Source organism: Indicator indicator, chromosome 35 (assembly GCF_027791375.1).
Source record: "Indicator indicator isolate 239-I01 chromosome 35, UM_Iind_1.1, whole genome shotgun sequence".
In the NCBI taxonomy this organism is placed as follows: Eukaryota; Metazoa; Chordata; class Aves; order Piciformes; family Indicatoridae; genus Indicator; species Indicator indicator.
The window spans coordinates 1,565,835-1,585,551 of record NC_072044.1 but is presented as its reverse complement, the minus strand read 5'-3'; the positions used below and the strand labels follow the sequence as shown (position 1 = coordinate 1,585,551).

Here is a 19,717-nt window from a genome sequence, read left to right as displayed (position 1 = left end):
CTTTACTCTGACATTGTTTCCCTTGATAACAAAGGAATGTCATTAAAAGGCTTCTTGCAGGGCAGTGTGAAGTGTGCCAGCAAAGACACAGGGGAAAAGGCTTTTTGTAGATGGAGCTTCATTCTTGGGAGGGCAGTGAAATGATACTTACTAAGTGCTGCTGCTGCTGTTGTAAAAGTCTGAAAGGGCAGTAAGAAAATGTGTGCTGTCTGGGGCATTGATTTCTGTGAAGTGGTTTGGGCCTGTTCCATTCAGGACACATCATGGCATTCCTGGGAGTGTGTCATGGCACTGCACTGGTGACTGCAGGCTGGTGTTGCTGGAGGTGACCAGTTTGTACTGTGTCCAGCCCAGCTCTTCACCCTTGTTCCTGTGAGGTCTTGCAGCTGGGTGATCCAGATGGGCTGCATCTAAAGCAGTGTGGCCAGCAGGACAAGGGAAGGGATTCTGCCCCTCTGCTCTGCTCTGGTGAGACCCCACCTGGAGCACTGCATCCAGTTCTGGTGCCCCCAGCGTAAGAGGGACAGGGAGCTGTTGGAGCAGGTCCAGAGGAGGCCATGAGGATGATCTGGAGCACCTCAACTATGTGGACAGGATGGGAGAGTTGGGGATGTTCAGCCTGGAGAGGAGCAGGCTCTGGGGGAGACCTTAGAACAGTCTTCCAGTACCAGAAGGGGGCTAGAGGACAGCTGAGGAGGGACATTTTACAAGGGCTTTTGGTGATAGGACCAAGGGCAACGGATTGAAGCTTGAGTAGTGAGGGTGGTGAGACACTTGGAACAGGCTGCCCAGGGAGGCTGTGGATTCCTCCTCCCTGAAGGTGTTCAAGGCCAGGCTGGATGAGGCCTTGAGCAACTTGGGCTGGTGGGAGATGTCCCTGCCCATGGCAGGGGGGCTGAAGCTGGATGATCTTTAAGGTCTCTTCCAATCCAAAGCATTGTATGAATGAATGAATGAATGAATGAATGAATGAATGAATGAATGAATGAATGGATGGATGGATGGATGGATGGATGGATGGATGATTTACAGCAGGGTGGCTTTTCAGTATCCATGTTTCTCCCTCTCCTGTTATCTCTGGTTAATTCTTGGTGAAGATGATGCTGTCCTGTTAGCCTGAGTGTTCTGCTGCACCATCTGGGTGTCCATATGTGTGTGTGACCCTTGGGAAGAGGTGAAAAATGCATCCTCTGCATCTGGCCTTAAAAGCTGAAGAGGAAACGTTGTGTATTGTCCCCCTGAGCCCCCAGGGCAATTTGCAGTCTGAAAAACTGGAAGCTGAAGTGAAATGGAGATCAGATGTCATAGCTTAGCATACTGGTTGAATGTATAAAGAACGACCTAGTAAACTGTCTTCCTTTTTTGTTGTTGTTTGGGTTTTTGGTTTGTTTTTTTTTCAGGTTTTCAGGATGAATCTGGAAAAACTCAGCAAACCAGAACTCCTGACGCTGTTTAGCATCCTGGAGGGAGAATTAGAAGCAAGAGATCTTGTCATAGAAGCCTTGAAGGTATGTTGTGAGTAGCCTGATAAGAGACAAACCCCCCCCCACCACCACCACCACCACCACTGCTCTAGGTTCTGCATTGTGCTTGCATGGAGGGGAAGTTCAGAGGTTTATTGCTGGCTGAGAGTCCCACCTGAACAGCAGCAGCATTGGGTGATAAATGCTGTGTGTGATTGTCCTCCTTGGAATTCATTATTGAAAGCTGGCTGCAGGAAGCATGGCAGTGTTGGGACAGAGGGTGAGGCAGAAGTTCTTCCCCATGAGAGTGGTGAGAGCCTGGAATGGGTTGTGCAGGGAGGTGGTTGAGGCCCCATCCCTGGAGGTGTTTGCAGCCAGGCTGGATGAGGCTCTGGCCAGCCTGATCCAGTGTGAGGTGTGAGGGGCTGGAACTGGATGATCCTTGTGGTGCTTTCCAACCCTGATCCTATGATTCTATGGTTACAGGTGTGCTCACAGCCTCTCTGGTAAAGGACCAAGTGTCTCTGCCTGCCTGAGAAACACAACAGGGCTGTTGGACCTCCTTTGTGGGTTTGTTCTCCATTAGCAAGGAGAGCTTCTTAGAACAGAACCTCTCCTCATCAGGAGGGATCACAGATTAAGCTTTCAGTGAGAATAATGTCACAGTAAGAAAGAAACAACCTTGGCTGTGTTGTGTTAAGCCAGGAGAAGCTGACAGTGCTGCAAAGAGCAGCAGCCCTGTGTGCTCAGCTCCTTCTTCATTCCCTTTGCCAGCACAAGCAGGAGTGTAACCTTCCAGAGAGGTGGACACCAACTACAGCTAACCCATGACAGGCTGGAAAGTGTCCAAAGAAGGCCCAGGAGAATGATCAGGACTGGCAGCCCCCCCATATGAGGAAAGGCTGAGAGGTTTGATCAGCCTTGAGAAGAGAAAGCTTAGGGGACACCTTATTACCACAGACCAGGACATAAAGGGTGGCTGCCAGGAGGATGGAGACTCCCTTTTTACAAGGAGCTCCATGGAAAAGACAAGGGATGAGGGCAAGTTACTGCTGGGGAGATCCCCAAGGGAGTCAGAAGAAAATGCTTCCCCATGAGATTGGCATCATCTCCCAAAGGAAGCAGTGGAGTCTCCTGCATTGGGCAGTTTTCAGACTCAGCTTGCCAGGGTGCTGGGCCAGCTCATTTCAACTCCACCATCACCTAGAAGGGTTGGCCCAGGTGATCCTTGGGGTCCCTTCCAACCTGGCATTCTGTGATCCATCCAAAAACTGAGCTGTAACCTGTGCTGCTGCAGCTGACTTTGTGGTTGGGAGAGCACTTGTGGTGGGGATGCTGGAGCACACAGGATGTTGTCAGGGGTTGGTAGGAACCTCTGAAGATCATCTCACAGCAGTGAGACCTCTTCTTGCATGAGCTGCAGGAAAAGTGGCCCAAGTGGGGAGGGCTTAACTCTGGGTTTCTTCTCTGTTTGGGTAGTGTGGGCTGAGACACTCTTGTGGCCACTTTGGGTTATGTTGAGCCTGGAATATGTTTCAAGAGCACGTGGTCCATGTGTGGTAGTGCTGGGGTTTGAAGGATGCCTCAGTAAGGTGGACAGAACAGAGTGAGGTAAGGGGTCGAGTTCTGAGGAAATGGCTTCTGACAGGGTTGGATATTGAAGGCTCTTTCAAGCTGACCTGTCACTGCTCATCATGTTTAAACTTTGGGCTGTTTCAAAAGCAGAATGGCAGCTTGCAAACCTGAGAGCTGCAGGGACTTGGGTTTGCAGCAGAAGCTTCTGTAGCTGCATTCCAAATACAAACAAATCCTGGGGGAGCAGAGGGAGATCCCCCACCACCACCACCACCAAAGCAGTCAGGATGCTTCTGTGTTTGTTGTTGGTTGGGTTTGCCTTTAGACAACCCTTTTAGTTTGGAGGAATGTTGTTACCCTCTCAAAACTCTCAATCAGGGGAAGGTTTGGCTCCTCTCTTGGAACAGACTCAGGGATAATCTGTTGTGTCCTGGGCTCACTCTTCTCACCCTGTGTGGTCAGGATGTGTTACAAACCACACAGGGCTTTAATGCTTCAGCCTGAAGTGTGTGTAATGGAGCCCAGAGAGCAGCAGCTCCCTTTTGAAGGCTTCTCATTGTGTACCTCCCAAAAGCAGAAAGCAATTATCTGTTCTGTTGAAGTTTAACCTGCAGTTCCCTCTTGCATGAGGAGATTAATTTAGTTGGAACACCCTTTGACATCACCTCTCAAGGACTCAGAGGAGAAATTAAATGAAAGTATAACCTATACTTGGTAATTATGCAGTATAAAATACCAAGCTAATCAAAGGTTAGTGCTGCTTTCCCCTCCCTCTGTAAGGGATATGCTGCAAAGTTTCATTTTAAGGCTGCAAGGCAGGAGGGAAGGGCAGGAAGAGCTTTGGATCAGAGCTGGCTCTAGCTGCCTGCAGCCCAGCCTCCTGAGCACAGCTTCCCAGGAAAATGAAACCCCTCCAAACCTAGCACATGGAGGGGTGCTGCAAGTCTCCAGCTGGGCTGTTGCTCAGGTCCAGGGATGCTGCAAGTCTCCAGCTGGGCTGTTGCTCAGGTCCAGGAGCTGTGTCCAGGAACACTACGGCTCCAGCCCAGCTTCCTGCAGTGCCTTCCAGTATGTGGAAGGAAAAAAGTCCTCTAACTCCTAAATCTGGTGGCTGGGCAGAGTTTCAGACACAGAAAACTCCCAGCTTTGCTTTGTCTTTTTTTTGGGATATGCAGTTAGAGAGATCCTGGCTTCCTGTGCTTTTCTTTCTTGGTCACTGATAGTAACCTTGTCAACAGCTGCCCAGGGCTTCACCAGCTCCATGGCTTCACCAGCTCCAGGGCTTGACCAGCTCCAGGGCTTGACCACCTCCAGGGCTTCACCAGCTCCAGGGCTTCACCAGCTCCAGGGCTTTTGTTGTGTGTGGCTGTGATGAAAGGAAACCCACCTTGCTGATGTGTTTGCTGGTGTTTTTGTGCATAGAAAAATGCTGCCCTGAAGAAAAAAGATCCTGAATTCAAAGCCTGAAACTCTGAGAGCTTTTCATTTTCCTTGCCTGCCTTGGACAGGTTGAGCTGTAACATGCACTGAGAGGAGTCCAAATGTCCTGGGCTGGTGGCAGCATTGGTTTTCCACACACAGGCACTCACCTGGCTGTGGGCTCCTGGCTGGCTCTGTTCCTGTGTGTTGTGAGCAGCATCTTCTGCTTCTGCAGCCAGCTTCCTCTGGAGATGTGATGGCTTTAGATTAAGTGCACATGGGAAGAGGTGGAGGGGAGCCTGGTGTGTGTCTTCAGCAGATCACTCAGACATGGAGATGGCAGTGGTTAGGAATCTGGGGATTGCCTCCCCAGTTCCTTCCCATTTAGTAAGAAAACTGCACAGAATCATAGAATGTTAGAGGTTGGAAGGGACCTCCAGGGATCATGGAGTCCAACCCTCCTGCCAAAGCAGGACCACCCAGGGTAGTCCACCCAGGAATGCATCCAGGTGGGTTTTGAAAGTCTCCAGAGAAGGAGACTCCACAATCTCTCTGCATGTCCCTCCATGGTCTAATTTGGCCTCTAATTCAGGTTGAAATGCTTCTGAACTCCCTGGGGGAGCCTTTGGAACGTTGTAGGACAGAACCAGCACTTGCAGAGAAGGAAAGCCTGGCTTTGTGAACATGTGATCTGATCCTAGCACTGATATTCCTGCATGCTTAGGGAAAACATTTAGCATCTGGCATTTAGCAGAGAGAATCTATGTGTGCAGACAGCAAAGCCTAAAATAGTTTCCTTCTCCCTCATGGTATCAGGCCACTTGTTGCCTGGCACTGGCCCTGTGCCCCACTGTGTCAGGATCAAGCTGCTGAGCCTGGCTTTGCAGAGACCACTTGCTTGGTTTGCTCCTTTGCTTTCCTCTTCACCTCCCCTCCCCAAAGCATCACCTCCTTTATTCCTCACTGCTTCTCCCTGGCTCCCTCTTTGCACCCAGCCTGGAGGCACCATCCCTTCTGAGCTGCTGAGGTAGGAGGTTTGGCTCCCAAGATCTCTTTGCTGCTCAGATTTGTCCTATCAAGAGCAGTTAGGTCACTCCAAAGGCTGCCTCTAGCATGTGTTGTCTTGCTCTTGCTGGCTCCTGTCCTTCATTAGTGTTTGGTTTGGGTTTTTTTTCTGTGGTTTGCTTCTTTTTCCTTGTGTATCTTTTATTAATTGAGTGGTGGGTGTCTATGAAGGGGACCCTCACCTCTCCCTGTGCTCCTGGTCTTGGCTTTGCACATCAAATTGCAATGTGCCCTCAATTCAGACAGGAGATACTAGTAGAAAGGATCAAGTGAGCAAACTTTATTCAAAATCCTCTTTTCCAGGGCTTCTGTTTGCTCTATTTTAAACCTCTGTGAAAAAAAAACAACAAAACAAAACACCAACAACCAACCTTGTTATTTAGTGCCTGCAAGAAACTTCCTGTCCACTACATCAATCTCAATGTTCTCCTCCTCAGAGCAGACCTTAAGTCTCACTTCTTATTGTGCTCCTTTTCCTGTACTTATATTTAAATCATCCAACAGACCAGAGGGTTGCATAATGTTCTGGGCTGGATCCTCAGTGCTTACTGCCATGGAGAGAGGATTCATCTGTGAGGTTCTCTCTCCTATGGGAGAGAAAAGGGAGGATTCATCTGTGAGGTTCAGGTTAGCCTCCTATGGGAGAGAAAAGGGAGGATTTCCTGAAGTGTTTGAAGTGGATCCATGAGATTTAAGGGTTTGTTCCTTTAAAGCAGAGGAAGCAATGTCTAGGTCTAGATTTTGGGACACGGTTTAATGGTTGGAGGTTGGACATGGTGATCTTAAAGGTCTCTTCCTTGGATGTTAGGAAGAAGTTCTGCACCATGAGGGTGGTGAGACACTGGCACAGGGTGCCCAGGGAGGTGGTGGAAGCCACCTGGAGGTTTTTGCAGCCAGGCTGGATGTGGCTGTGAGCAACCTGCTGTAGTGTGAGGTGTCCCTGCCCGTGGAAGGGGGGTTGGAACTGGATGATCCTTGAGGTCCCTTCCAACCCTGACAATTCTATGATTCTATGATTCCAACTGGAACAATTCAGTGAGCACAGTGTGACTGAGAACAGTCCTGGGCTGAACTGGGTCAGTGTCACTGTGCTACAGCCACCTTGTCCCCTGGCCCTGCTCTTTAAATCAGAAACCTCCATCCTTTAGGAGTGAAGTTATCTTTACTTTTGGAGAACAGGAAGCAGCTTTCTGATGCAGAAGGCCTTGGGCAGTTTACCCTGGAACAGGAACTGTGTGTTTGGTGTTGGTGACTGGGAGCTGGGATTCATTCCTGTGCTCCTGAGCTGAGTCCCTCTCTGCAGCACTGTTAATGCCCTGCAAAATGCAGCCTGCATGTGGCAGGGGTTTTAGAAATCCAGTTTCCAGTGCAGTTTCAGTCACTAAGTTCCCTCTTGCTTAAACAGGAAAAGGAGTTCAGTGATACAAAACCTCCCTGCAGATGCAGGGAAGTCTTTCACAGGTGAGGCCAAATGGGCTCCTGCATCCCTTGTGAAACATCTCCCACCCAGCAGTGCTCCCTGGGCACTCTCCTGCTGCAATGCAGGATTTTCTTCTGGCTTTTCCTGCAAGTTTGGGGAATTTTTTGTTTCTTTCCTGCTGGAAGCAGCACTGTGTGCCAGTGCCTTTTGAAAGCCTGATTCTCTGCACCATCCTGGTGTCCAGACAGGTGCTGAACAAGGAGCAGAGAGGTGTGGCAATGGCTTCCACACTGGAATGGCTCCAGTTCTGAATTGGAGCTGTCTGGCTGTCATCAGGCTGTCCAAAAGTGCAGGTGGTGAGCTCAGTCTCCAGACCACCCCCAGACCATCATCACACCTGTGATGAGCTCAGTCCCCAGACCACCCCCAGACCATCATCACACCTGTGGTGAGCTCAGTCTCCAGACCACCCCAGACCATCATCACACCTGTGGTGAGCTCAGTCCCAGACCACCCCCAGACCATCATCACACCTGTGGTGAGCTCAGTCCCCAGACCATCATCACACCTGTGGTGAGCACAGTCCCCAGACCACCCCCAGACCATCATCACACCTGTGGTGAGCTCAGTCTCCAGACCACCCCCAGACCATCATCACACCTGTGGTGAGCACAGTGCCCAGACCACCCCCAGACCATCATCACACCTGTGATGAGCTCAGTCCCCAGACCACCCCCAGACCATCATCACACCTGTGGTGAGCTCAGTCTCCAGACCACCCCCAGACCATCATCACACCTGTGGTGAGCTCAGTCCCCAGACCATCATCACACCTGTGGTGAGCTCAGTCTCCAGACCACCCCCAGACCATCATCACACCTGTGGTGAGCTCAGTCCCCAGACCATCATCACACTTGTGGTGAGCACAGTCCCCAAACCACCCCCAGACCATCATCACACCTGTGGTGAGCTCAGTCCCCAGACCATCATCACACTTGTGGTGAGCACAGTCCCCAAACCACCCCCAGACCATCATCACACCTGTGATGAGCTCAGTCCCCAGACCATCATCACACCTGTGGTGAGCTCAGTCTCCAGACCACCCCCAGACCATCATCACACCTGTGGTGAGCACAGTCCCCAAGCCACCATCACACCTGTGCTGGGGGCAGAGCCTGGCCAGTCTCACACTGGGATTGGTGCCACCCACACTGCAGAGCAGCAGTTCCCAGGGCAAGCAGTTGCTCTTCTTTCTGTGCTGCTTGATTTTTCCTGATGGTTTTTGAAGCTGACAGGAGGTTTTATGTGGGTAGTTGGTTTGTTCACTTGATACAATGATGGCAGTTGAGACAGATCCTGGATCTGAGCAATTGAATTGCTGCTGTGACTCTGCTGGGCACTGCTGCAGAGCTGGAGCTGAAGCAAGGCTCAGGATCCCACTCCAGCATTTTGACATTTATTTATCTTCTTGCAGAGCCAGTGGTCCCCACCCCCATTTCCCTCCTGTCAGCAACTGCTGTGACCTCAGCTTGATTCCCAATAGCTGTCTCTGAGGAGAGAAGCTAATAAGGAAGTTCAAGGCAGTCAGGAGCTATTTAAAGATTATCCCCCTCCCTGCAGCATGAAGGAGGAACCTGTGTGCAAATTATCACTGCATGCACAGGAGCTGCAGTTAATTAACAGCATGTTTGGGGGGTGCCCAGGGTTAAAACCTGGGCTCTGAAATTACAGGCAAAGAGTAATGCTCTGCTTCATGGCCAAAAGAAAAAAAAAAAACAAAAAGAAAAAAACAACACTTGAAGCAAGTCTTGGAAATTCCCTGTTTGATGTTCCAGTAAAACAAGTTGTAAAGATTATTGAAGGCAGAGGGATGATGTTGTCACATAAACAAGGTTTCAGTAAAAGGAAATAAATTACAGCAATAGGTTCTGGAAAACATTCATCCCCAAAGCATCTTGGAAATCCCAAGAGGAAACGAGAGCTTTTCCCTAACAAAGTCAAGCCAGTCTGCACAGGAAACATCTCTTTGGCTAGCTCAGATGCAGTTTTTGCTCCATAAAACCAGAATTGTCTCTTTTCAAACCAGCCAGCAGTGCCCTGTGGTGTGAGCTGGGAGCCAGCCAGGCTTGGGTGGCCCCTTGCTGCGTGTGCCCAGCTATGGAATCATGGAATTACTAAGGTTGGAAAAGACCTCTGTGATCGAATTAGTTCTGCTGATCCTCAAGAGTTCACTTTGAGTCATTAAGGGAGATTTAGACTGGAGATTAAGAAGAAATTCTTTACAGTGAGGGTGGGGAGACACTGGCACAGGTTGCCCAGGGAGGTTGTGGATGCTCCCTCCCTGGAGGTGTTCAAGGCCAGGCTGGATGAAGCCTGGTGGGAGGTGTCCCTGCCCATGGCAAGGAGTTGGAACTGGATGATCTCTAAGGCCCCTTGCAACCCAAACCATTCTGTGAGTCTATGAATCTATGACCTGTTGAAGGCTTTTCCTCGTCTAGACAACTTTAATTAAATGTTTATGTTCTGCTGGCTGCTGAGGAGGAAGAGCTGGACTTCAGCAGGCTATTGATGGCATGACAGCCTCATCTGTTTGTCATGCTGGGTCAGGAAAACACTTAATTGCTCAGAGCAGCAAGGAAGAACTCCTTGTTCTGTCCCAGACAGGAAATAAACCACTCCACTGCATTCAGCAGCCCAGAGCCTGACACAGGGAGGAGCAGAGTGAAAGCAGAGCTTTGGTCACACCTTCAGGACTCAAAACTCAGAGGTTAGAGGTGCAGGGGATGGCCTTAATCCTAGGCTTCATTAGGAAGAACTTCCCAAGCAGTAAAGTTCTCAGATGTCCCTCTGTTTGCCTACACCAGTCAAGCCCTGGTGCCCCTCTCAGGGCTTTTTTTCCCATGCTTGGAAGTAGCTGTGGAGTGCCCAGCACCAGTGTGGGCTGGGTGTAAGGGGAGAGCAGCCAAGGCCAGCTGGATGAACATCCCAGTTTGGATTTACAGCCTTTTGGTGGTTTGGTTTTTTTTGTTTTTTTTTTTTTTTTCTCCATGCCTGAGTCACTCAGAAAATTCCTCACACACTTAAAGTGGGGTTTGGTTGAGTCAGTTTATCAATTGTTCAGAGAAGCTGAAGATTTCCTGCCCTCAAAAAAAAAAAAAAAAAAAGAAAAAACCAACCCAAACAAAGATCCTGCAGTTTTTCCTGTGATTCATTAAGCCAGGGCAGCTCATGAGCCAGGGCCACCCTCCCATTTCCAGGGCTGAGCTTTTCCTTCCTCTTCTGTTTTGTTTCTTTTTTGTGTGTGTAAAGTTAGAACAATATCTTAAGCTCTGATCAAAGGTATCCACTGCTCCTGCTGGGCATGGCTGATAAAGAAGGAGAGGTGCTGGTGAGCCTGAGCTGCTCCTCTGCACTTGCTGCAAAGGTTAAAGTGCAGCTGCAAACCAATAGGGTGGGATGAGTGCCCCTGGTTGGGTTTGGTCAGGGAGGAGATATGGAAATAAGAATAATTTGGTTTGGGTTTTTTTATGCTTCTTGTCAAGGTTAATTCATGCATGGAGAGCAGAGCTTGGCTTCTATTAGGGTTTTGGGGTTTTTTTGTTTGTTTTTTTTTTGTGCTAACCATACAGTTGTATATTAGAACACAGGCAGGAGCAGCAAATCTCAGCAGCTGTGTGGGCAAAGCAAGGTTTTGTTGCCTGCCTGCCAGTCCTCTGACCTGCACAGCTCAGTCACAGCAGTTTGCTTCCCTGTCCCAGCCTGCCTGTACCCCACTGGTCTGTGTGGTGGTCTCTAGAGCATCTGTGGGACATCAGCAAACAGCCAGCTCAACAGACACTGCCTTCTAAGTTGCCTTTTCCTGGTAGTCAGACTCAACCCCTCCTACCTCAGAGGTGTCTCAAGCAAGCCCATGAGGAAGGGGTGCCAGTTTGCCATTGCTGGTTGGCAGTCCCTGCCAGTGGCAGGGTTCTGAGGAAGCATGGTGAGGCTGGCAGGGCTTCCCTCACTGCTCAGAGCAGGAGCTTGTTTGCCTCCCTGCAAGGGCTGAGTGCCAGCTGCCAGCATCAAGCAGAACCAGGGCTGTGTGGAGCTTGGGCTGAGAGCTTTGTTAGTTTGGAGTGGCTCAGCTTTCTGTCCATGCTCCTGAGGGTGCCCAGGTGTGAGCAGAGAGAAAGCTGAAGCTCAGCTGATGAGGCAGGGCCATGTGGGGTGTGGGCTCTGTCCAGAAGAGTGCAGCTGGCATCACAGCTCCCCTCTGCAGTGTGCCAAGGTGTGCTTGGAGTTCAGCTGCTTTCAGGGTGATGGCACACTGGGGAGGAAGAGTGTGGCCAGAGGTACTGGGTCTTGCATTTCAGGGAGGTAGGTAACTGGGGCAGAGGAGAGCCCACGTCTGCATGGCCTCAGAAGCATGGTCCTGTGCAGAACAATCCCTGGAAAAGCAAGGGTGGGAATTACCTGCTGAGGGCTGGTTGCCATGACTACCATGAATCAAGCAGAATCCAATTTAACCCTCAGGACTGAAGGCCTTGGGTGCCTCAGCCCTGCTGTGCACAGGACCACACAGTCAGTGGCACCACAAGGAGACAGCAGCATGAGGCTCACAGATCCTCAGCATTTACCCCAAAAGCCTGCCAGCTGAAACCAGGGATTGAATCTCTTGGAACCAAGATGGATCAGCTCTGAGGACTCTTTCCAGTCTGGATCTGGTTTCCTTTTTTTTTTTTTTCTTTCTGTTGCTTGGTTATCTGTTTTCAATGTGGTTTCTTATCATGGTGGAGATAATATTTTACTCTCTTGTGTGTTTATGAAATGTTGTGGTTTGGACCTCCACAGCAGCTGTTCAGGAGGATAAGGCTGCTGGTATCCCAACAAGCACATCTGCAGCTGGAATGGCTGATTCCAAACACTGGAACTGTGAAGCTTAGTAGATGTGAGTCTCCTTGGTTCTTAATGTGTCACCAAGAGACATCAATTCCTATGTGTCACCAAAGGAAAAAAAAAACAAACCCCACTACCTTAATCACTCTGATCTTGCTTCTTGAGAAATGAAGCTTTGTTTAGTCTGGATGAGAACATGAAGGGGGTTTTATTAACAATTTAGAGATTTATAGGCTCTTGCAAGACTAAAACTCTCTAATTGCTCAACATGAGATTCTTTGATGGTGACATCAAGCCAACCACGCCACTGCTCTTCCACCAAAACAGCAGTGAATGATTACTTGAGCAAGAATTGATATTTACCTTCCTGCCTTTGCATACCTGGGGAATGGCAGGGCCCAGAGAGCAGGTAGCTGTGGTATGAGGATGTTAGTGGAGATGCTGTGTTTTCATCCTTTGTCTCTGGCTTGTTTGGGTTTGGTTTCAGTGAGGGACCACCACCTTTTGCCCATTGTCAGTGCATTAATGAGCAGTTTTATTAGCTAGGAGCCTAAGTGAAACCTTAGATGTTAACAGCTTCAGAAATCCTTCCTGGTGACAGAAGGTTTATTGCCCTCACCACACACTTTTTATAGCCTTGCTGTACTGGATCAAGAGTCTGCTGTTCCTCACCATGAGGGTGGTGAAGCACTGGAACAGGTTGCCCAGAGAAATTGTGGAGACTCCAATCCTGGAAATGTTCAAAGCCAAGCTGGATGGGGTCTTGAGCAACCTGGGCTAGTGGGAGGTGTCCCTACCCATGGCAGTGGGTTGGAACTGGGTGATTTTTAAGATCCTTTCCAACCCAAACCATTCTATGGATAGTATGTGAAGAACATGGTGTTGGTCCCCTTGTTGTTGGCCTGATATTGGTCAGATATGGCATAGTCCAGCTTGGCTTTGAAGGTCACACTGGTGGCCTGGACTGCCCTGCTGTGCAGCAGGAACATCTCTCCACTGGCTCCTCTTGTGAACTGCTGTCTCTTGCCTGTTAGCCTTGAACTTGACTCTTGTGTTCCTTCAGAGTGCTCTTCTTCTTATGGCAGACAGCAGGATATGAATCAGCCTGTGTGAAGATCTCTTTATCTCCAAGTGGGAAACGGGGGCAGAGGGATACTCACTGCAAATGCTTTTCTTCTGCAGCTGCTTTTGTGTTTCCTGATCCTGAAATGCAGATCTGTGGTTGTGTTGCAGGCCCAGCACAGAGACACCTTCCTTGAGGAGCGCTATGGGAAGTACAACATCAGTGACCCATTAATGGCTTTGCAGAGAGATTATGAGGCTCTGAAAGAAGGGAATCACGGGGAAAAGCAACCAGTATGCTCCAATCCCTTATCCATTTTGAAAGTGGTGATGAAACACTGCAAGAACATGCAGGAGAGAATGTTGTCCCAACTGGCTGCTGCCGAGAGCAGGCACAGAAAGGTAGGTCCTGCTTCAGAGGAGTGTGCAGGAGTGAGGAGTTGCATTTTGCTCACAGGTCAGCTTAAATACCTGGAGTTTTGGTCACCAAAAGGAATTGGCACCTTTGTCTGAACCTCTCAGTCAGTAAGATGCAGCTGTAAGCTCTTCCCCTGGTGTCTAGAAGATGCCTTTTCCAGTGTCAGGTCTGTTGGGTGGGTTCCTGGGCCCACACCATCCTGTATTTTCTTAGATATCTCTCTTGCCTTGATAAAACTTAACCAAATCATCTACAAAGACCTCAGGTGCACGTAGTCACTTTCTGTTTCTCATCAAGAGGCTCAAAGCTGAACCTTCTGTTTCATTGCTCATGGATGTGGGTTAATTTCTTTTCCCTTACTCTGTTTTAATGGGGAGAAGCCAGAGCCAGTTCCTTGCAGTCTGTGAAGAGTCTGAAGCATTTCTGTGGCCGAAGCTTTAATGTGACACGAGCAGCCAGCCAGCTTGGCTTGTGCAACCCAGCCACTGTGATTAGGGTGAGCAGCTGGAGGCACCTTCAGCTTTTGGGTTGTCCTCTTAAGTCAGTGGAAGTAGCAGCAAGGCTGTGGGGCACTTCTCAGCCAAGTACCCAACTAAATCCTGCTGTTACAATCAGATATTTTTTTCCTCCCCTCTCCTACTTCAAAAAATGTTCCTTGTGTACTTAATGATATTTAAACATTGTTTGGAAGCCTAAATTTCAGGAAGACTGAGGAGCTGAGCATGTGTTGGAAGAAGCCTGGAATTTTGGTGGTGAAAACCTCTTGGGGAGTTTGTGTTCTGGCTTTTTTTTTTTATTGTTGTTGTTGTTGTTGAGTTAATAGAATTTCAATTATTCAGCATCAAAGCTGAAGGAGCTCCTTCACAGGGTCCTTATGGCAAGCAGCTTCGTTTCAAGAGCTCATCTTGTTCTTAAGTGGGAGAACAAATTGATGTGCTTTAAAATAAACTTTGCACTGCAGTCCTTAAATCCCCTGTAAGAAACTGGGGGCAAAGCCTGGATGTGAGTTGCTGCTGAAACCTGAGTGAGGAGCATCTCGTCTGGAGCTGTCAGTGCCCCTGTGCCCAGGCTGGGTGGGCTCTGGGGCAGTTCCTCTGCTCCTCTGACCTTTGTGTTCATGATCCTGCTGGGAAGTCCTGATGACCTTATAGTGGGCTTCCAGTACCTGAAAGAGGCCTACAGGAAAACTGGGGAGGGACTTTTTACAAGGACTTAGAGTGATAGGAGAAGGGGCAAAGGTTTGAAGCCAGGAGAGATTGAGACTGGAGATTAGGAAGAAATTCTTTGCAGTGAGAGTGGTGAGACACTGGTTGCCCAGGGAGGCTGTGGATGTTCCCTTTCTGGAAGTGTTCAAAGCCAGGCCAGGTATGGCCTTGAGCAACCTGGGCTGGTGGGAGGTGTCCCTGCCCAGGGCAGGGGGGTCGGAGCTGGATGATCTTTAAGATCCCTTCCAACCCAAACCATTCTATGAATCTGTGAGGGCATCACGCAGCCAAGGGTGGATCCCATGAGCTACTCAGGGCTGTTCTGCAGCCTGGAGGAGAAATGTGTCATTCAGCTCTTCAGCAGTCAAATGAAGACACTTCCAGTGAGGTTTTCCCAAGTTCTTTCACAACCCGACTCCACCATACCCAACGACGACATCTTGTAGCTTATCCTAAAGCTGCTTTCTGGGATTTGTTTGGGTTTTTTTTTTTTAGCTGAATTCAGATGCCTGAGGCTGGTGGGTGGCTCTCCCATGTCGTTTGGCTTGGGAGTGTGTGTGGAGGTGCTGGCAGATCCAAGTGCCCCATGTGTGTTTGGCAGGTGATCCTGGACCTGGAGGAGGAGCGGCAGCGGCACGCCCAGGACACGGCGGAGGGGGATGATGTCACCTACATGCTGGAGAAGGAGAGGGAGAGGCTCACCCAGCAGGTAAGCTTTGGGTGCTGGAAATGACCCAGCCCCAGGCTGCTGGGTGGTGAACTCAGTAGCTGATGTCTAATTGCACCTTGGTGTTGAAAGAGAAGCAAGGACCTCCCTCCTCTGTGGGGCACTCCCAGCTGTTATCAGTTGGATACCAAAAAGCCAAGCTGAATTTTTGGGGCTGTTCTGGTAGCTGAGCAGTGCTAGAAGCATTTAATAGATGCTTGGAAATCCTACTTCAGCCTGAAAGCTGAGAAGTTCTCAAGAGCAGGGCTGCAATTGCAAATGACAGGGCTCTCCAGTACTCAAATTCAGAATAAGTCATGAAAGTTCTCCCTGGGGGGAGTTCTTCAGAGCTGCTAATAAATATTTAAGCTACTGTTTTGTGTTACTCAAGCTCTGTAGTCTTCATTAAGCAGACAAAACACATCAGCGTTTTAAAGTGGAAATGCCTTTAAAAGGCAAAGCCACAAAGCAGCAAATGAGGCAGAAGGAAGCTGTGCTCCAGCTCAGTGGTTCAGTTAGCACTGGGCAGACTGGGTGTAGGTCTCACCAAAGGTCAGTTGAATTTCACACATGATCAAACGACTGGCAAGTTAACAGCTCTTAGTACATGCGGCATGAGTCATCCACGAGTGCCTTGCAGGTTCCTGGGGCAAAAACCTCATCACAGAATGCCAGGGGTTGGAAGGGATCTCTGGAGATCAAGTCCAACCCCCCCTGCCAGAGCAGGATCACCTAGGGCAGGTCACACAGGAACACATCCAGGTGGGGTTTTGAATGTCTCCAGAGCAGGAGACTCTACAAACCCTCTGGGCAGCACTCTCCCTTCACATCTCTATAAACATGAATGAGGTCACCCCTCAGTCTCCTTTTCTCCAAGCTGAAAAGGCTCAGCTCCCTCAGCCTGTCCTCATAAGGAAGATGTTCCTTAGCCATTGCCATCTTTTGCTAGGGAGTTTCTCCAAGATCCATAGTAACCCCGTTCCCTGTTGGGGTGTTACACTTTGTTTACTTGCAGGAGGTTTCATGGCTCCCTCACAGCCCTTTTCATTCTCATCTTGCAGCTGGAGTTTGAAAAGTCCCAAGTGAAGAAGTTTGAAAAAGAACAGAAGAAGCTGTCGAGCCAGCTGGAGGAGGAGAGGGCACGGCACAAGCAGCTCTCCTCCATGCTTGTAGTGGAGTGCAAGAAAGCCACTGCCAAAGCAGCTGAAGAAGGGCAGAAGACAGCAGAGCTGAGCTTGAAACTGGAAAAAGAGAAGAGCAAGGTGAGTAAGCTGGAAGAGGAGCTGGCGTCCAAGAGGAAGCGTGGCTTGCAGATGGAAGCACAAGTAGAAAAGCAGCTCTCAGAGTTTGACATTGAAAGAGAGCAGCTGAAAGCCAAGCTGAACAGAGAAGAGAACCGTACCAAAGCTCTCAAAGAAGAGGTGGAATGTCTGAAGAAAGTCCTGAAAGAGCTGGAGGCTTCTCGCCAGGAGCAGAGTCCTCCCGAGCCCTCGCAGCCGAGCCCCTCACTGATGTCCAGAGGTGTCACCACCGAGAGCCCCCCAGTGAGGTCTGTGTCCTGCCAGACTGAGGGCCTGCAGGCAGTGCCTGCCAGTGCCGGCAGAGCTGCCCACGCCGTGCCCAGCCCCACTGCCCCTCCTCACTCCTATGCCAAATCCAACGGGCACTGTGACAGTGACCTGCAGGCGGGCAGCGAGCTGCTGCAGCCTGGCCCAGCAGAGGGCCAGGCTCAGAAGGAGAAAGCTGCTGCTGCAGCCTCAGACAGCGCAGTGGAAAACGGTTCCCCGGTCAGAACAGAGTCCCCTGTGCACCTGATGGCCCAGCTCTCTTCTGCGGGGGTCTCCCTGTCTCCCAGCAGCACGGCTGCCTCCTCTCTGACTCCTTCTCCCTGCTCCTCACCCGTTCTGACGAAACGCTTGGTGGGAGGCTCGGCGAGCAGCCCTGGCTACCAATCCTCCTACCAGGTGGGGATCAATCAGCGCTTCCATGCGGCTCGGCACAAGTTCCAGGCCCAGGCTGAGCAGGACCATCAGTCCAGCGGTCTGCAGAGCCCTCCGTCCCGGGACCTGTCTCCTACCCTGGCAGATAACTCTGCTGCCAAGCAGCTGGCTCGCAACACGGTCACTCAGGTCCTCTCCAGGTTCACCAGCCAGCAGGGACCTATCAAACCAGTCTCCCCCAACAGCTCTCCCTTTGGCACGGACTACCGCAACCTGGCCAACGCCGTGAGCCCCAAGGGTGAGCCTGCTCACTCCCCAAGCCCTGGCAAGGTCTCTAGTCCTCTCAGCCCCCTGTCTCCTGGAATTAAGTCGCCAACCATTCCTAGAGCAGAAAGAGGGAACCCTCCACCCATTCCTCCAAAGAAACCTGGCCTGGCTCAGTCGCCTGCTGCTCCTGCTCCACTCCCCAAAACCTCTTCCCAGGGACCCTCTCTGGGTGCTCCCATGGACGTGGCAAGCAGCTGCTCCAACACTACTGTGGTGTCAAACGGCAAAGAGCTGGAGATCCTCCTGCCAACCAGCAGCTAGTCCCTAGAGATGGGAATGTGACATTCCACAGCTTAGCCTCCTGCAGCTCAGACACTGTTTTGTTTCCACTCCGGTTTATTTATTTCCATAGGAGCAGATTCTGTCTGTATAAAGCATTTAGTATATATATATTTTTTTCTCCTTTTTTTTTCTTTAATAGGTAGGGAACTGGTTTTGTTTCTGAAGAAACCTTACCTACAGCTATACAGCAGCCTCAGAATGTCTCATGGCAGCAGTCATGTGAGGTGTCCCTGCCCATGGCAGGGGGGTTGGAACTAGATGATCCTTGAGGTCCCTTCCAACCCTGACAATTCTATGATTAGAGATAAGGAGAACCATAACCACGTGGTGGGACCTAACTCAGCCTCTAATGGGACTGAAAATGCTACTTTTAAATTATGCAGAAGTAGCATTTTTTGCAGACTTTTTTTTTCTGTTCCCTCCAGATGAACATTTTCTAACAAGTGCCTGAACTAAGCCTGCATTCTGAATGTGATTCTCTGAGCACGGTGAGGGGGAGACCACCCAAGCTGCAGGAACAACTTCTCCTGTGAGCCCCAAATGCTAAACCCAGTGCTGGGTTTCTTTTGCATTCTTGCCATTTGCTAAAATGAATTAGCAAACTACCAATTCTGTCAGGTGAGCAGCAGACTGAGGCAGGCAGCCACCCTGCAGCCTTTAGGAGATGGCTCCTAGCTAAAATAGATTAGTAAACTACCAATTCTGTCAGGTGAGCACCAGACTGAGGCAGGCAGCCACCCTGCAGCCTTTAGGAGTTGGCTCCTAGGTCTTTGAGGAAGCACACACAAGTTTCTTGAGGGTAGAACTGAGCTGTGCCACAACCCAGGTCACTTTTCTCTTGGTGTCCATCATCCATGCAGTTCTTTTGCCTTTCCTATAACACTATGCCTGTGTGTCCTGGGTGGCTGAACTCTGGCTTCTGGTTTGGCACCTCCAATTTCCAAGCTCTCCAAGCATTCTGCTGTTGTGTGTAGGACTTCTGAGGAAAGGATCTCGCTGTCACTTGACAGAGGTCTTGCTAATACTTGAAAAACCACCAATCACTGCTCCATGTGGCACAGGATTTTAGTAACCTGGGATCTTCTGCTCCAAACAAAAGCAATAATTTTGTTCCTCATCTCTCACCTGCGTGCAGCTGAGCTGGGGTTTCCCCACCAGTGAGCTGTGTGGGATCTTGCTGGTTTCCCTTGGCTGCAAATATGGAACCAAATCCTCACTGTTGTGTGAGGGACTGTGTGTATCTAAGTGGTTTCACACAAAATACACATTTGTAGTAGGAAGCTCTTGATCTGTTCTCAATGTTCTGCCTAACAGGAAGAAAATGTGGGAGTTCATTGAGGTTAAGCAAAGGACTTTGCAAGGAGCTGACAAAGTTTGAGGCACATCTTGCATGTGTGAAAAATGACTTGGGCCCAAGAGAGGAGGAGCAGCTGATGGCTGTGCTCTGAAGGGTTTGTCCTCACTGAGAGGCACTGCCTGTGCTGCCCATCACTGATGGCAGGGCTGGTTCTGAGCCACTGGTGAGAAGAGCTGGGCAAAGGCAGCCCAGGCCAGGGGCAGGGCTGGGAGCACAGCCCCAGGGTCCTGCTGTCAGGTGGGGCTTAGATCCTGGTCCAGTTCGGATCCTAAATGTAGAAGCTGTTCAGTGTGGGTCAAGGTCCAGCATTGCCCTCTGCAGCAGGGTCACTTTTGCAGCTCCCCACTGCCAGAGACACTCTGTCCTGTCTCATTTCTCCATAACTCACTGGACAGAACACGTCCACCTTCCTTGCTGGAAGACTCTGCAGCTGGAGGGTGCACCACTGCACATGGCCTTGAGGGTTCCTTCTGGCTTTTGAGTCTTGTTCTGAGGGGAATCAGAGCTCATGTGCTGCTTTGGGGTGGCTGCTGTGTGAGGTGGCTCTGCTGTCCTGTCCCACACAGGTTTTTAACACCAGAACAAGGGGTTTAGAGGCCT

At 50.1% G+C, this 19,717-nt stretch overlaps 1 protein-coding gene across 1 annotated transcript; it reads left to right on the top strand.

Moving 5' to 3' along the window:
* The first annotated feature begins 1,394 nt into the window (after nucleotides 1-1,394).
* On the top strand, nucleotides 1,395-17,843 carry CTTNBP2NL (CTTNBP2 N-terminal like). The gene is made up of 4 exons (XM_054395870.1): nucleotides 1,395-1,508; nucleotides 13,054-13,284; nucleotides 15,107-15,214; nucleotides 16,273-17,843. The coding sequence occupies exons 1-4, from the start codon at nucleotides 1,410-1,412 to the stop codon at nucleotides 17,737-17,739; spliced, it is 1,905 nt and encodes a 634-aa protein (XP_054251845.1). The 5' UTR covers nucleotides 1,395-1,409; the 3' UTR covers nucleotides 17,740-17,843.
* Nucleotides 17,844-19,717: the final 1,874 nt, after the last annotated feature.

Excerpts from the sequence above, each read along its gene's own strand:
- CTTNBP2NL (XM_054395870.1), top strand. The coding sequence starts at position 1,410 with ATGAATCTGGAAAAACTCAGCAAACCAGAACTCCTGACGCTGTTTAGC. Across the intron at positions 1,509-13,053 it reads TTGTCATAGAAGCCTTGAAG|GCCCAGCACAGAGACACCTT; the intron begins GTATGTTGTGAG and ends GTTGTGTTGCAG. Across the intron at positions 15,215-16,272 it reads GGGAGAGGCTCACCCAGCAG|CTGGAGTTTGAAAAGTCCCA; the intron begins GTAAGCTTTGGG and ends CTCATCTTGCAG.